At 40.1% G+C, this 18,749-nt stretch overlaps 1 protein-coding gene across 2 annotated transcripts in view; it reads right to left on the bottom strand.

Moving 5' to 3' along the window:
* The window catches only part of zcchc7 (zinc finger, CCHC domain containing 7), a 36,284-nt gene extending 17,535 nt beyond the window's left edge, over positions 1-18,749 (bottom strand). The window contains exons 1-2 of one of the 2 annotated variants that reach the window (XM_060864615.1): positions 18,630-18,749; positions 17,035-17,648 (exon numbers count right to left, since the gene is read on the bottom strand). In XM_060864615.1, the coding sequence (XP_060720598.1) occupies positions 17,035-17,635 (601 nt within the window). In that variant the 5' untranslated portion in view covers positions 17,636-17,648; positions 18,630-18,749. The remainder of the gene's footprint in view (positions 1-17,034; positions 17,649-18,629) is intronic. The other variant, XM_060864616.1, reaches the window with a different exon arrangement.

Below are 18,749 nucleotides of genomic sequence, written 5' to 3'. Positions count from 1 at the left end.
GAGTTGGCAAACATGAACCGCACACACTTTTTGTGCGTGCCACACTAATGATGAACAATTAATACAGAAACCAGAACAAAGAAGTTTTCGAGTTTTACAGCCAACACAAACACGAGGGAAGGCGACTAAGACGTAGCCACGTACGAGGTACGACAACGACGTCCACGTAATATGGAACGCCAAAAGTGACAAACAACCTGGAAACCCTGCGAAGTGAAACGATCCCAAACTTCAGCAAGATGAGGAAAAGGCGACTGTCCGAGACGGCCGCCGTCGTAACGTCCCAGAGGTCACGGTGACGTTTAGTTCAACTATAACAACACAAGGAACATTTAGGTTTAAGATGATCTCTTAGCTCAGAGTGAATTATTGATTATCACACTGTAAATATTTTGTCAATACAAATTCATTTACAACCACAAAAAATTTTTTTAAAAATTAAGCAAAATATCTGAGAATACAGTGAAGACCCGGGCCACATATCGCTCTCTCAGAGCCGTAGCGAGAGAAAGAACCTGAACTGTTTTAATAAAAACCGCTGGGTTGCGACTTCAATTTCATTTTGATGAAAATTCTCCAGTGGGAGCGTTCTCCTATCGGGGCTGAGGGGCAGATCGAATTTTCATGATTGTTATTATTGTTATTATACAGCGGGAGATAAACAGCGGCGTTAATCTGCTACGTTTCCTTTCCCTTATCGCGGCGGCTGGAGAAAAGCAAGAGCGCCTTTCTTTCTCCTGAACCCATCCGCACTGTAATTAGTCTTCATTCATATTCCCTCACAAACACACACACCAACACACACATGGGGGGGTGAAGGTCGTGTTCACCAAATTAAAAATTTGTCATTAAGTGGAATTTACCATAATGCCATTTTATCTTCCAGCGGTTGAGTGAGGGAGGGGGTGAAGCAAGCAAGCGTGTGTGTGTGTGTGTGTGTTTAAGGCAGGGGGGCAGCCGGGGGTTCTGCAAATTGAAAAACCAGAATAATCCTGCCCTCTCTATTGCCCTCATCGACACACACACATGCACCCCCCAAATCCACAGCCATTGGGGTAATTAAATAATAGCGCTTTAAGATTTTAATTTGTCCTTTTTTCCCCTCTCGCTAATGTAGCCGCCGTCGGCAGGGCTCGCTCTCAGAACCTATTATTATGGGATGCATATGAAACAGGTGGGAGGGGGGGAAAAAACTGCACCCACACACACACATTAGATCAGCAAATATGAAGCTTGAATTATTAAGGAACTGTATCTCTCTTTCTTAATAAGCAAAGACAAAAGGGTTTAACCCCCAGAGACCCAAAAAGACAAAACCGGCATGGGGTTTTGGGGGTGGGGTGGGGGATGGACATCCTCCGGTTCTTTCGCCAAACTCTTCCATAGTTCAACGCATCCATAGACATGTATACGAATCGGAGAAACACATATATCTTTTATAAGTTGTATTTCCATCTAGCTAGTTACCTTCTTGCTTTATAATATGTAACCTTATAAGAAATGCCCAAGCAGGAACACTCCTTGCAAAGAAGTGCTTGGACCCCTATGATCTCGCTGCTTGCAGTTGTATTTCCCGATAATTTTGTTCGCTCGCAAATAAAGCATAGTATTTTATTCATTCATTCATTCATTTTCTACCGCTTATCCGAACTACCTCGGGTCACGGGGAGCCTGTGCCTATCTCAGGCGTCATCGGGCATCAAGGCAGGATACACCCTGGACGGAGTGCCAACCCATCACAGGGCACACACACACACACACTCTCATTCACTCTCAATCACTCTCACTCTCAATCACACACTACGGACAATTTTCCAGAGATGCCAATCAACCTACCATGCATGTCTTTGGACCGGGGGAAGAAACCGGAGTACCCGGAGGAAACCCCCGAGGCACGGGGAGAACATGCAAACTCCACACACATAAGACGGAGGCGGGAATCGAACCCCCAACCCTGGAGGTGTGAGGCGAACGTGATAACCACTAAGCCACCGTGCCCCCCATAGTATTTTAGTGTATCCAAATTATATGATGATGTGTTGTGACCCCAAACCTTTGATACAAGACTGGATGGTTGTTATGACACGAACATTTACTAGTCACGTTTAAGGAAACGATTCGATTCCTTCTAGCGGTTTTGAAATTCAAACAGGTTACTCCTGTCAGATTCAGGAATTGGGGTAGATGCGAATGTGAGCTGGGGTAGAAACAAGAGCCTGTGTTTCCTTCTCTGCCTTTCTCTTTTCTTCAGGGCATCTCAGGCTTTTATTCTCTGCCTGTCCTCAGCTTTAAGTTGTGTTTGTTTGTAGACTAACTTCATGTCCTGAGTTAATCAGTTTGATACGACTCCAAATCAGAGTTCTGATCTGAGTTTGCACTGATCTGAGTTTTTACAAGGTGGCTCTTGTACCCCTTTTCCACTAAAAAGAACCGGGTGCTGGTTTAGAGCTAGCGCTGGTGCTAGTTCAAAGTTGGTTCCACTGACGAACCTTCTAAAAACCCTTTTGCCTTTCCATCGGTTAGAGAGCATCACAGAGCCGAGTCTGACGTCACTGTATACGTGTCGCGTTACACAGCAACTTTAGCACAGCAGCAACAAACACAAACACATCAACAATGGTAGATGTTGCTTTACTGTTAATGCTCATAATGCTTAATGAACATTAACACCCAAATGCGGCGAATCCAACGTGTACGTGCAGCTCCATGTAATCTGTATAAACGGAGGTTGTAATGGAGAAGGTACATAACGTTATTTTATCATTAACACAGAAAAAAGTTAGCCTTAGCATGTAGCTACCTACTATCATGTGTGCTGATAATTGATCATATTGCGGTAAAGTAAAAGTGTATTAAACATTGGTATATTATCAAATGCACTAACAGTAGCCCCGCCCACAGCCCCTGACACAAGCGGTTCTTAAGTGTAGACCAGCAACGTTTTGGTGCTACTTAAGAACCCACTTTTCCTTGTTCAGAGTCGGTGCTTTGGCTGTCGAAAAAGAAAGAACTGGTTCTAAAGACCGAGACACCGAGGCCACACCTCACTGACTGGGACTGAGACACCGAGGCCACAGCTCATTGACTGGGACCGAGACACCGAGGCCACACCTCATTGACTGGGACCGAAGAATCAAGGTCACACCTCATTGACTGGGACCGAGACACCGAGGCCACACCTCATTGACTGGGACCGAAGAATCAAGGTCACACCTCATTGACTGGGACCGAGACACCGAGGCCACACCTCATTGACTGGGACCGAAGAATCAAGGTCACACCTCATTGACTGGGACCGAGACACCGAGGCCACACCTCATTGACTGGGACCGAAGAATCAAGGTCACACCTCATTGACTGGGACCGAGACACCGAGGCCACACCTCATTGACTGGGACCGAGACACCGAGGCCACACCTCATTGACTGGGACCGAGACACCGAGGCCACACCTCATTGACTGGGACCGAGACACCGAGGCCACACCTCATATACTGGGACCGAGACACCGAGGCCACACCTCATTGACTGGGACCGAGACACCGAGGCCACACCTCATTGACTGGGACCGAGACACCGAGGCCACACCTCATTGACTGGGACCGAGACACCGAGGCCACACCTCATTGACTGGGACCGAGACACCGAGGCCACACTTCATTGACTGGGACCGAGACACCGAGGCCACACCTCATTGACTGGGACCGAGACACCGAGGCCACACCTCATTGACTGGGACCGAGACACCGAGGCCACACCTCATTGACTGGGACCGAGACACCGAGGCCACACCTCATTGACTGGGACAGAGACACCGAGGCCACACCTCATTGACTGGGACCGAGACACCGAGGCCACACCTCATTGACTGGGACCGAGACACCGAGGCCACACCTCATTGACTGTTTGTTTGCTGATTATCAAACATGTTTTTTTAAGTGCAAGGAAGAAGCGGGGATAAAAAATCTCCAAAATGCCTACAAAAGACATTCATTCGTCAGTCAACAAATACAGTGATAGAAAATGTAAATAAACATCTTGCAAGTGTGTGAAGAATTCATGAAAAATCAACCGAGCAAAAAGAACACGGAGCTGGTACTAAATAATAAACACAGCATTAAATATTAATACAAATAAATCCTTTGGAAAAATCTGTTTTGTGAACTGAATCTGCCATTTTTATGGCCCTGATATCAGGAATACATCAGATTTTCTGCAGCAACCAGGAACTCAAACATACATAGAAAAGTGACATCACCACCACTAACATCTAATACATTTTACCGCGATATTCATCTTCATCTCATCTGGAACGGTCATCTTCAAAATATGTCGCTAAACACGAGTCCACTTTCCTGGGGCCTTTCCTTTAGTTGTGTATTTGGAACAGTTCTGCATGAGATCGAGGGCACTTGCATAGCTCCTCAAGCAGCTTCTTCTTCTTAACACTTTATGAAATCCCATTACCCGCAAACTGAATAGACGCGTTTCTAAGAGCGAGATTTCATTAACGCACCTTAAATGCGCTTTCATTAGGACAAAAATAAGGTTTAATACGGTGAAGAATACCTGCGGTTCAGCTCCCAATGGATTACTTTTTTCCCTTCCACCCACTCCAGCTCTTGGTGCATGACAGCGACAGGGAGAGAAAATAAAAAAATAAATAAAAAGGAGGGAGAGAGGGAAGAAGAATTTTTGGTGGAAGGTAATGCTGAATAAATACGTTCGAGATTTGCAGAGGGAAGGCGAGGGAAGCAGTCACGCTCTGCACCTCGTGAACATCCTCCATTTTCTCCTTCGGCTGGTCCGGTGAGCTTCTAAGCTGCTGCAGACCCAATTACTATTGATCACGGCGGTTGAGAAAAGACACAAACGTACACCAGGACGGCTGTCAAATGTAGGATCAAACGTGGCTGTATTTTTGTGTTAAAAAGCACAATAAGAACGACGAACCGCGCCTGCACTAAAAAACGCTCGAGTCAGCGTCAAAACGTTGATGTTATTTTCCTCCGTAAAAGAAACTGAATCCAACCAAGTTCACATCAAATAATAGCATCGTTTTGTGAACTCCAGCCCGCCGTACGATAACGCAGCAGACTTTAAAGATAAGCCGGAAAGCCAGGACTGACTGGAAAATGCTGGGAAAAGCAACCACGATATGAGAGAAACGGATTCATGACAGATACATCGGCGCTATTTCGGCAGGTGTAATATACAAACGCGAGCTTTTAAAGCTCCTGTCATACATTTAAATCCATTTAAAATAACGTTGCTTTTTAAAGCCAAAAACTATATTTATTTTCACTGACATCCGGTACCAACAAAAAAAAAACCTTAAATAATACAAGCTGAGAATACATAATACACTTCCATATACGATTTATCATCCAAAAGAGAGTTCTGGGGAAGGTAATTTTGGGATTAACCTGAACGAAAAGGACGTAGTGGAACAATTTAGTATTAGTGACAATCAACGTATACAGTAATGTGTCATAACATTAACATATTAGAAAGATCTACAAGGGGCGGCGTTTCATCTAAGCACACACACAAAGAAAAAAGTATCCCAGTAACACAAAAAAAAAATAATAATTTATTCAATTCAGATTTCAGTATCACCGAGACACTTTCAGCAGCAAGACGCATTGCGTCGACGTTACGTTTTCTTCGCAGGTCACCACAAGACTAACCAATTAAATAAATAAAAACCAAACAAAACAGAAAAGTGGATATATTAACAATATATCAAGACTTCTGCATGTCTAATACTTGTTCATACTTGTTATAACTTTAGTTAAAACTAAAGCTTTTTAATTTAGGTGACAAATTATAGAAATACCTGACGGTTAAAATTGAAATAAAACAATTAGGCATTACATAGACCGTTTGTCTAGAACCTACAGCTGATAAAAAAATATATATATAGCAAGAGTGTGAGAGTAAAAAACAAAAATCTGGGCAGTTAATCTCTTGTTAAAATGCTAAACGTGAACCAACATTAGATCTTATCGTGTTAACACGTTCTAGTTTAAAATATTACGAGAATATTTGGTTAAGAAAGCCACTACTATGTTTACTTTTACAGCTTCTTTTATTTACAAGGTGTGAGGTGTTAATTTTAGCTCATTTAAATCTCATCAAATCAAGAATATCGGGCAAATGCTTTAATGAATTTACACCATTACAAAAAAAACACACAAAAAATTACAAAGAAAAAAAACAAAACAACAATAATAATTCCAGCAAAATTTCAGCTAATTTAAAGCGACTAATACTTTTAGGTGAAAATCCAGCTACTTTAAAACATTAATAAGAATATTTGGCCTTTTGGAGAATTTTTGTGAAAAAACTTATGTTGAAACTTTTAAATAATTTAATCCATCAACAAAGAATATTCTAATAAATATTTTAGATTTTAACGAAAACAATCGACAACCGTAGTAGGTGATGGATTTAGCCAATTTAAACCATAATCAAAGAACTTAGGGTGAACGTTTAAGCTAGGTTAAACGCGAACATAACCCATCAACAAAAAAGACATCTAGAAACGTAAAGTGATCCAAAAATATGTCCAAATTTAGAACAGATGGCAGAAAATGTAAGACACACACAACTTTGGTTTGGCTAAATTTGAAGGCATGCTATCAAAAAGGCAGTCAAGTTATGTAAAAGTATGAAAAACGCATCTCAATTATCATGCTACAATATAATAAGTTATGTTACAATTGCATAGTAAGGCGTCTAAAACAACTAACAATTTGTGGATTTTATAATTAGTCGGTTTATTGGATCCATATAGCTTCTTATTCTGGAACTTTCCACTCAACACATTCGGTCCAAGCTGACGATATTTAGTAGGTTTGGATTAAACCGCTTCAATTATAGTGAAAAAAAAATTAATACCTGTAAATAAGAATTACAAAAAAAACAAAAAAAGCACACTGGTTATAAACTGCGGTGGAAATTTTTAAGCAATTATACCGACATAAAAAAAAAATCCATGTGCTGATTTTTTATGCCCCACAATCTCAGAACAAAAGAACTGAGATGAAGAAAGTTCCAGAAGAAGCAATGATGAGCAATGAGAGATTTTATTCTGTAACTGAACTCTAATGTACAACGTACATTTTGGATGACGCACCTTCACCATTTCAGGTCTTTTGTAGGTTTGTCAAAAATGATAAGTTTTGTTACACGTTTTCTCGTTTTCATAGAACGTATCTGTTCCCCTTCTCTCTACGCTTCATTACCCTCTTACAACAAGTAAAAGTTGTTTTCGAGGCGCACAGTTCAGTTTAACAGTGTGCAAAACAGGGAGGTGAAAAAAAAAACGAGGTCTTTCCTCACACACGAGTTTGTCTTGCTATCATTGTGAGGACCTTTCACTGCCACACACAAACACACACTCACTCTTGTTGTCAAATTTGTCTAACTTCTTGTAACAGTTATAAGGGCCTTAGTTTTGACAATTACACTTGGATCTAAACCTTACATTAAGCTCCGGAGCCAAAAACATCAAAAGTGTCAGTTGTATATGATAAAATGCTGGCTTGCGGGGACCAGCTAAGTTTTCCCATAAGGATCAGCATATCTGATGAATTTGACTTTATGGGGAGATTATGTCTCTGCTAAGATATAAAAACATGGTTGCTTATACCAAACACCCCCACCATGCACACACACACACACACACACACACACACACAAACGGGTAAAGTTCCCCCGAATATGTAAAAAAGAGGCCCTAATAATAGCGAGGTGCCGTTTTCTGGAAGGTCCCAGAGGGAGATAAAAAGCCTGAGAGATTACTAGCTGTGAAACACACACAGACACACACACACACACACACACACACACACACCCTCTGAGGGGTTAAAAAAAGACCACCGGGACAGACCTGAGTTAAGTGTTCTGTATGTGGTGCCGAAGTGACAAAGTGCAGCAAAAAGATATACGATTAAAGACTTTTAAACCAGAAGTATTAAAAAAAGTAATCATATTCTAATCGTGAAACACCACCGGTCGGGGTCGGGGTGTGTTTTTTTTCTTTCCTGCCCTCGGACCACTGAACAGGGCTGCCATTCAGAAAGCCACCACATTACCACCAAACACCTCCCTTTCATCCCCCCGAATCTTATTGAAATAATATTAATATTTATCATTCCCAACCCCCTCAACACACACACACACACACACACACCTTGGGCAAACTGTAATAAAGGCCTTACTTCCTAAATCCACACCCCAAGACATCCTTGCACAAAAAAAAAAAGAAAAAAAAAAAAGAAAAGACAAAAAGAAAAGAGAGGGAGCCAGTTAGAGAAAGTTGCCTGTGATGGGGAAAAAATTAATCACGTCTCACGAGGGTGCCTCTTTCTTCCTTCGCCGGGACAATAATTTGATTTGATATTAAATGACTGCTTGATTATAATGGATTTTATTGGTAATTGTAATTGACGTTTCGCCCCCGTCTTGTTTTCTTTTTTTTTTTCTTCTTTTTTTTTTTGGTTTCCTCTTTTCCTCCTTCGTCGAGCGTAAATGATGAGGGACAGTGCGAGGGGACGATAGAAAATCCGGTCCTGCTTGAAGCGCTCGGCTAATAACAAATTAATGAACTGATTTACTAACCATGTTGCTTGGAAAACGGAATAATAAAGATCTGCTTGTTGTCTATATCGGTTTATTTATGATATTCAGAAAGCGTAATCAGAAAATATTAATGTTAAATGATATCTTGGGAGGAATTTAGGGCCAAATTTGTAAACACGACCTGGATTAGAGCACATATAGGATGTTCCTAGTGACAATATAGCATAGAGAGAGATACATCAAAATTTCTAACATCAAACAGTGACGTCAACGGCGGAAACATCCAATATGGCATGATATTCTGTAAAGTTAATTAAAAACGGACCCGCGGTTCCAATCGGGGCAAAAACAGGCTTCGTACGGCACATCAGGCAGGCCAACGATTGGCAAAAGTCTCATTTCCCCCCTGAAAGGGGAAAAAAAAAATAACAGTTCTCCTTCCTTTATTTGAATACAGGGTCGTTATCGCATTTAAATAATGAGTTCTCGCAAACGAATTCACATTAGAAGAAAAGGTGCATGTGGGAGGGAGGGATTTTTTTTTCATTAGAAAACAAACCCACACACGGAAAAAAACAAAACAAAAAACATTCAATACTGAACAAACGTTTAGCCCGAAAACCAAATGAGCACCTGTGAAAAACAAACCCAGATGTTGCACATGAGGTTTTTGTGGGCATTTCAAAAATAAAAAAGAAAAAAAAAAAAAAAAAAAGAAATTACGATGACAGTCAATAAAGTGTACACATTTACATTTATATATATATATATATATATATATATATATATATATATATATATATATATATATATATATATATATATATATATATATATATAGACGTTTTTAAGAATGTCTACAAACTATTAACTATTAAAACTACAAACTATTAAAAAGACATTGATTCAAATAACTGGACATTAAATTGGAACTTAAAGAAACGGCAGCAAACTATATTATTGTAAAAAAAAAATATGATAAAAAATATGATAAAAATATGATAAAAATATGATAAAAATATGATAAAAAATATGATAAAAATAAAATAGAATATGTATATATTTTGTATATATAGCTAACTTTAAAATGCTAACTTATGTGATTAACCCAAAAAGGAAAGTTGAAAAGAAACTTGAAAAGAAATACAACCGGTTATACTTATTACAAAAAAAAAATATATATATAATAATAATTCCCGGTTAAATCCTGAGATCTCCCTGAAACTGCGGCGACAGAGCCGGAATGGCTTCCTCGGCTAATCGAACCTGGCGTGTGACCGTTTAGTATGAAATTGGGATGGAAGCTTGCCATCAATGACCCCACCACCACCCCCAAACACACACACGCACACATATCCACCACCCCGTCGTGTAAAGCCACAAAATAGTGCGTAACGTGATTAAGGCTACCTGCTGTCCCATGCTAAAGCCCACCCAAAAAGCCAGGCGCTGAAGGCAAGGGTGCAAGCCGAGTCTCAAAATGGGATTAGTCCGTTTACGCTTGTAGCAAGAGTTAAAGGCAATCTGGAATTGGGTGCTTTTTAAAAACACTCGGGTAAAGGTCATGTGGAAAATATTCACATTGACACATCCAATTTTATTTTCTTAATGGATCATAACTAATTTCACAAGTAAATGTTAGCGAATGCGTGTGCATGCGTTTAACTATAGAGTAGTGACACGAGTTATATTTTAGTAACACTGTAAATATATATGTATTACATCGTGCTAGCGATTTAGTTTTATTGAACGCTGTGACAGGAAATTTAAAACAAATTTTAAGTTGAAATCTAATGAACAGTTCAATTAACGCGTTACAAAAAGTACATTGTTGAAGCGTGTAAACTGTAAATGAACAAAATATAAGGATCTGCAAGGTTGTATCTTTGGCTGCGTAACTTCAACGCTAACCCTTTTCCCTTTTAGCAACTAATCCAGATTTAAAAAATTAAAAAGTACCCAAAATATATTAGCCAAAATTTTACAAACTCACAAAATGTAAAAATGCAGAGAAACATGAACAGAAAATTGTGATAAACGTGTGTCTGGGAAAAAACGTAATTTTTATCAATGTAAAAAAAACAACAACAACAATATGTTAAAATGTCGAAATCAGAATACTGAACAAACAGCTCTCACACTTAAGTGATTTTGGTCTGTGTGTGTGTGTGTATGTGTGTGTGTGTAGGAGGGGGGGTCTGTTCAAACACACAGAGTTGAGAAATGGGTGTGGTGTTTCAGCTGAAGTGGCACTGCTGTGCCCAGATAAGGGCCGATGCCTATCCCTGCCACACACACACACACTCACACTCGGTCACACACACACACATCAAAATCACACACACACAAAAAAGTCCTCAGATTAGCATAAATATACACTAACACACATACACACACACGCTCATCTCTGTGAGTGTGTGGAGTGTGGACATGTTCTCCCTCAACCTCTTATAACCAGCGCATCCTAACACACACACACACACACACCTTCACTCTGCAGCACGGTCCATTACAATTACATCCATTAATCATGTAATATTAAATAAAAGCTGCAAGCAGAGAGAAAAAGAGCAAAATTGTCCTACATATCGATAAACCGATTCTGATACTTGGTTGAAATGTAAACGATGGAATACGAATTCAATTTAGAACCTACACTAGACAACGATGGCAGTAGACTTTCGAGTGTAGACGATAACAGGCAATGTGTGATTTCCAAATGATAATATCCACAAAAAAAACATTGACGTGCTGAATCACGTAACGTTGTAAACGAATCCTGAAGCAAACAAACGAACACAATTTGTTGAGAAAAAAAAAAACAAACCTGCATATTAATTAGAACACGCAGACAGACAATTTTATTATTTTATTTAGGTTAGCCAGTTACCTCCTGATAAAGCACAGTCGATGATGACGTATGGCTAGCAGGTGGGAAGTCTAGGCTTTCTTGCTTCAAGTTACACTGTACAAGTTATATTTACATCTAACGAGTTTCTGAATAAAGTGTTGATACAAAACAAAAAATATATATATTTTTAATTATTCAACAGACAATCGCTGACTAATTACTTTTGTAAACAGCAGACAGCGATGCTGTACTAACTTACATGGAATCAACTCTAGGTAGCGTCGTACAATTTTTTTGATACTGTTTGTTGCCATGGTAATGAAAAAAGCTGTTGCATATGTAAAACCTTTAGCTAACAAATCGGTGAACAGGGTGCAACTTGCATTATGTACAATTTTATTTAATACATAGCAAAGGTTAAAAAAAAAAGTACAAATAATTTAAAAAAAAAAAAAAACCCACAAAAGTCTTACCTTTAAACCCAGCGTCACAATTTCATATTTTCTCTTCTCACACACACACACACACACACACACACACACACACACAGCGTGGCCTCCGGAGCTCTCAGGCCCAAGCGCCCCAAAGCTCCGAACAAAGTTTGGTCATCAAGGGCAGACAGCAAGGGGGATGAAAAGAAAAGGGGAGGGAGATAGAGAAGAATGAAAGGGAAAAAAAAAGGCTGACCACTAAATGAGCTTCAACAATGAAGTGCAGCCTAATTTTGGGTATCTGGTACATCTCAGCTAACAAAAACCTGGACTGACAACACGTTCACCAATTTGATAGCTGAAAATAGGGGGAAAAAAAACAGATTGTAAGATTGAAAAGTCAGAGTGTAAACTGACAAACAATTTCTGAGTCAGAAATGAAAACAGAATGCTTAAGAACATCATTTACCTCAGATGTGTTGGTTAATGGCTAAGAAATTATAAACTGACATAAAAAGATGACATGACACTCCCATCCCACCGTCGCCAAATGCTTGATTCTGATTGGTCAGAAAGTGTTGATGCTAAGTTTCCTGTAGCATTTTCCGGCATCATTTCTGTATAGTAACAGCTAACACAAGGACTCGTACTGAGAAAGTATGCAAGGAGTCTCTAGTGTCAGTCTGCTCTAACTTTACGTTTTCTGACACAGGTGAAGGAGCTGCAATTTGTAGCACTTACAACGCAAGCGATAGCATTATAAGTAGCTATAAATGGACTGATTCTGTTCCGTAAGCACAAAATTGTTAGATCTGACAAATCCTGATTATGATCATCCTTGATCGTGTTCATACACCGATATTTAAATGGAATCACAATGAACACCAAACCGCGTCTGAACAATAACAATAGACACCCTCGTTTCCATGGTGCACGTGCGAATTCCGAAATGAAAATGTGTACTAATCACATTGTCTTGTGTTTCATCAGTGGCAGCTGCAGCCGCCACGCGCCGCACAGCCGGCACGGGACAACTGGATTTGTGCGTCTGTGCATCTGTGTTCGGCTTTCAGCAGCCAAATGAAATTAGTCACCGCTGTCCAGAACTCTTTGCTTGTTTGTCAGATATTTTAACACCATACTTACACACACACACACACACACACACACACACACACACACACACACACACACACACACAGATGATGTCCGATTTAAACTGTATGCTAGGACAACCAAATAAAATAAAAAAATCAGGTGCTGTAACCATTTCAATTATTCATATGCCATCACTAAAACCATAACCATGAACGGCAACACACACACAAACACACACACACACACACCCCTTTCACTGTGTTCTATTGGTTCCGCTCTATATTTTAGATACAAATATGACAATGAACTGATTACAGGGTTCATACACACCCTATTTTCCAGACAATCTCCATAAACTGTCTGTTTAAATAATTAATATTTATTATATTTAACACCCCATTAGCATGTTAGTTTTTATCCTCTTATCCACATTAATAGTTCCTCAGTTCTGTATTTTTCTCTAATACATGCAGCCCTGACTTTAAATCCATCTTTACGAGTCCGCCAGTCACTTTGTTAGTGCTAATAATGCTAATTTCTGCTTCTGCTAGCACTATAACGTTTTTGCTGTCGCATTAGCATTAAGCTAAAAGTAAGGAGCCTCCTTACACTTATCTGCTACATACATCTATTTTATACGTACTTCCTTGTTTTACGTCCAATTCAAAAGCAAATCTTTCATTTCCTGTCTGTTAGCAGAACTCTCATGTTAGCGTATGTTACAGCGACAGATGCTACTATAACTCGACGAATATCCTCACAGGAAGTAATAATAATTAAAGCTTCTGATAACTTTTCCAATAGTTCATAGGTTGGATTGAATGTTGAATTTTATCTAGCGGTTAATGCTAACTGGATTCACAGCATTTTTTTGTTTGTTTGTTTGTTTTTACGAAGATATCCGAGGTAAATATCGATTCCAAAACACTTTTGACTAATTTCCACTATTATTGTGGTTTTCAAAATTCTGTATAAAATACTTAGCTTTCATAAGTATGTATATAATACTCAGCTAAATCAAAATGTTTAGCTTGCAGGTTGTGACATAATCCTGAATTTCTGTTAGCAGTTAATGCTAGATGGATGTTTTTTTCTTAGCGGTTCACACACATCTGAGGTAAACGTTCATATTCCTTATATTTATCTTTGCGTATATGCTAGTTAGCTAAAACTATAGCCTCATTTGTCCTAAGTGTGAGTCTGTCCTTTGCAATTTACACTCAGTCTGAAGTAAACGTTGATCTTGGACACTTGGACAATCACAGTATATTTGCACATCATCTGTATAAAAGCCTTAGATAGTTAAATTATTATCTTTAGACATTAGCTAGCGTATACGCCGTGAGTCCATATTTCCTAGTTGCTTAGCAACAGTGTTTTTAAGAGTGTATCCGTTTTGATGGTGAGCCTGAAAGTTTCATCTGAGCGCCTAAAAAGATGAGGTTAAATTTTAATACATGGAATGTAATATTTAGTAGTTTTTGTAAGAATAAATCGGTTTAAATGGGTTTAATGTTTATTAAAAAACGTTGGAAATTTATTGGAAACAGCTCAAGTGTCTGTTTCCTCATGCAAGTCAACACCCAAAATCTCACACTCTTTCACACACTACACACACTAAACACACACACACACACACACACACACACACACACACACACCCCCAACCACCCACCCTTATTGGCTGTGAGTCTCAAAGTCAAACTCCAGAGATCAGAGAGCAAGAGAGGATAAAGAATGAAAGAACAGGAAAGGGAAGAGACGACGAGCAAAAAAGGAGACAGAAAGGGACCCCCTTACAAGTCCTCCATCCCTCTGTGCATGTGTGTGTGTGTGTGTGTGTGTGTGTGTGTGTGTGTTGGCCTGGACTGAGGCCCCATTCTCTACACATGAGAGCGCGAGGCTTGAGCAGCAGAGCAGAAACAGCAGGCCCACGAATCCACCGTAGTCCGAGCCCCTCAAACGGCGGGTGGGTTTTTTTTGGGGGGGCAGAAGAAGAGCGAGATGGAGATTCAGAGAGATGGAGAAAGATAAATAAGGATGATTATATTATATTATATTATATTATATTATATTATATATATATATATATATATATATATATATAAATAAAAAGCAGGAGTCGGTAAATCAAGGAAGAAAGAAAGGAGTGAGAGGGCAAAGAAGAAAGAATGAAAGATAAAGATTGTAAAATAGAAAGAGATGGGTAAGGCTGAAAAGGAGCAGAAAGAAAGAAAATGGAGGAGAAGAGTGAATGAGAAGGAATGTGTGTAAGAAATCCACTGTAAAATCAATCAGCAGATAAAAACGACACATGATAGATAAAAAAATTCAGATGGGAACGTGGGAGCCGATCTCATCCAGGGCTTGTTTTCACTACAGAACTCACAGACAATTTAGCTTTTTCCTTTTTTTTTATTTTTTATGAAAATAACACCTAACTTTCTATTTTGTACTTTCTGTCAAATATCGGCAAAGCTAACAACGAGGTGTGAATGAATTTTAAAAAAGAAAGAAATAAAATGTAGGGACTGTAGGGATGGACTGAGTAGCTCACTGTGAAGACAGGTTAGCGGTTAGGATCTTTTTATTTACCTTGATAATAAGCTGTTTTGTCTGTATAAAGAGCAGCACTAGTTTATTAAATATTGCTGAATAATTGTCACCTTGGGAAGTATATAAAGATGTCCACTGCTCCAGCTGTACTCCATTTTGGAAAACATCCTGACTAGCTGTAAAGCTACTGCCAGTTTGGGTAACGAGTGTATATTTGGTGTCTATTATACTGTCCGTGAGGCAACGTATTACACAAATTTACAGTATAAATTTTAGTTGTAATTAGTTTCTAAACAATTTACCAAAAAGATCTGAGGTACACCGAGCTAAACATGGCACAGACAAAACACGTACATGTAAGCTAGCTAAATTGTTAGCCTAAATTGTAGCAACAGTGAAGACCTCAAAACTTCTGAGGTAAATGTTATCATTTCTGATGACTTTTTGTTGTTTTTCAGTCATTTTTCCATTAAAAATGAAAAATTTAACATGTATATAGTGACTGGCTAAACTGCTAGCCTCAACTGTGTAATTTATTTACCAACACCTCAGTGATAAACTTTTTACCTCATGTCAGTGTTTATATTCCAAACAGCTTTAATGATTTCCGTCAATACGCCTTTATACTGTCAAAACTAAAAGGCTTAGCTAGCTATATCAATATCGTTAGTCATTAGTTAGAGTACATACTGACTAGCTGCTTAGCAACAGCAGGCGATCCGTCTGGCCGTCAAACTGTAAATTCGTTACTCTATCGTTCAATTATTAATCAGTATTAATCAGGACGAATGAATTATAATCAGGATCAGCAAAGAACAACTGAAAGAAAAAGATGTCGGAAAGAAAAAAAAAAAAAAGCTGTGAGGAAGCTAAAGAAGCAAATTAAGAGAGAGGTCAGGAGAAAAAGGAGGAGAAAATGGAGAGTACAATAAAATCACAGCAAGAAAGAAAAGAGAGAGAGAGAGAAAGCGAGAGAGAGATAGAAAAAGTGAGAGAGAAAGCAAGAGAAAGAGAGAGAGAGCGAGAGAGAAAGCCAGAGAGAGAGAGAGAGAGAGCGAGAGAGAAAGCCAGAGACAAAGAGAGAGAGAGAGAGAGAGAGAGAGAGAGAGAGAGAGAGAGAGAGAGAGAGAGAAATTTGCAACCATGTTTTTATTCATCTGTGATTAAAGTCTGGCTCTCTGACATAAGAGTTGCTTTGTTAGTTGGTTTGTTTCCTCCAGCACTCACAGGAAGATTCCCCTCATTGACTCTTTCACGTGTAAAACACACACATGTAAATTGGCTCGACAGAAAGCGCAGACAGAAACATTCTCCTTCTGTAATATCTGCAGACAATTTACATGCAGACGTGTCTTCCGGCGCAGCGTTTCAGAGACAGGCGGTTTTAGAAGCAAACACACACACACTCCCACACACACACACACACACACACACACACGCACACACGCCATCCAGCTTTTAAATACGCACCTGCTGGAGAAATTCGATGAACGTACACTCACACGCTCACCTGAATGTTCCCTGTTGCGGACCGCAAAGACGTTAAGCTGTATGTCCTGATCTCCTTCCTCCTTTTCCCGACCCAGGATCATCCAGCTCTCCAATCCATCCGAGTCCGAGTCTAAGTCCGGATCCACCACGTACGGCAGAATCGATTCAGAATCTGAACTCTGGTCCGACTCTGAATCCAGGACTACCACTCCATCGTGGACGGCTTCACTTTGATGTTGATGCTGAGGGTGTGAAATAGGAACCACTCCCTTCCCTTTTGACCTCTGACCTTTCCTGGCGCACACGCTGTCGTCCTCCTCTGTGTTATCTGAAAGCGTGATGATGTCCGGGTCTGAGTCGATCAGGATGACTTCATCTGGAGGAGCAGCAGGAGGTTGGACTCTCCGGCCAGGTTCAGGTTCCTGAGGTGTTTCATGACCGGAGCTCTCTTGGTTCTCCTCGCAGTTCTCCGGACGGTTCTCCAAGTCATCTGTACAATAGTGGAGCTGGGAATAGAGCCGGAACTCGACGTCACTGTCAGGCTCGGAGTCGTTCGCGTGTTCTTCCTCGGCATACAGCTCGTCTTCGTACTCTTCCCGCTCCTGGTAGCCCGAGAACATCTTGAGTGACTGGCTTGATGAAGAAAAATTCACTGTTAACGCTCACTCCTAACAACACAGTCTTTTCATAACACGTCACAAACTTTAAAGACGATCGCCGATCCACAAAATCACAAATCAGATCATTTCATATCACCGATAAGATAACCACCAGCTGGGAGAATACAAGGTTCTCCAGGTTCTCTAGAGAGAAGAACGTTTGTGTTACAGGGCCGATGAGCTCGTTCGGTTCTCTCATTCAGCAGGAAGTGCAATGCAATGCAATGCAATGCAAACACACACACACACACACACACACACACACGCTCAGATGCTGACAACCTTCAGTTTCACCTGCATGTTAAATACACTGCACTGTAACCTGAACATCATGAACATCAGCAGATACACGTTATATACACCACAGCAGCCTAAATCTCCTGCATGTCACTCTTATTTCAGCATAACACACGAGATAGCACTTTATTTTCTGATTAAAACTTTATTAGTAGAAAAAAAATCATGATATCTTTCATAAACATTCATGTAGAAGCTCTATACTTCTAGCTATATAAACTGTGGCGCAGGCCGTATCCTAAAACGCTGATTGACGCCTACGTAGTGCACTAGATCCCCCATTTACAATCCGTGACGTCACACTCTACGTAGTGCACAGGTCTAGAAGGCAGGGCGCGATTTGAGACACCGCCCTCCTGAAACAGCTGATCGCAAAGGCAGCGTTTGGAAACGCGAACAAACTGTTATTTCTCTTGTTATATTCGAAACGGAATCTTTTCCCGTTTCGATTATTTTGTAAACGCGGTTAAAAAAAAGCTCTTAATTTCTGAATAAAACAGCTTTATTGAGCACGCGCTGAACTCTGACTCCCACGTGCCCGCCGTGCGCGAGGAGCCGGATGAGCTCGGAAACGGGGATAAACACGTTAAATACGGGCTCGTTAACGCTTTACAATCACACAAACACACCGGATTTGTTTAGAACACTATCGTCTGACCTGCTTGTTTAGTTTTCCAGCTTTGAAGCGAGACAACACAGGAGACAAGGAGAACTTCCGGTCCGTGCTGTACGACGGCGGGGAAGAAAAATGGTTGGGCAACTGTGAAGTATCGCGGAG

The sequence above is a fragment of the Tachysurus vachellii genome, chromosome 2, assembly GCF_030014155.1.
Source record: "Tachysurus vachellii isolate PV-2020 chromosome 2, HZAU_Pvac_v1, whole genome shotgun sequence".
NCBI classification, from domain to species: Eukaryota; Metazoa; Chordata; class Actinopteri; order Siluriformes; family Bagridae; genus Tachysurus; species Tachysurus vachellii.
This window is presented reverse-complemented; position numbering and strand designations above follow the sequence as displayed.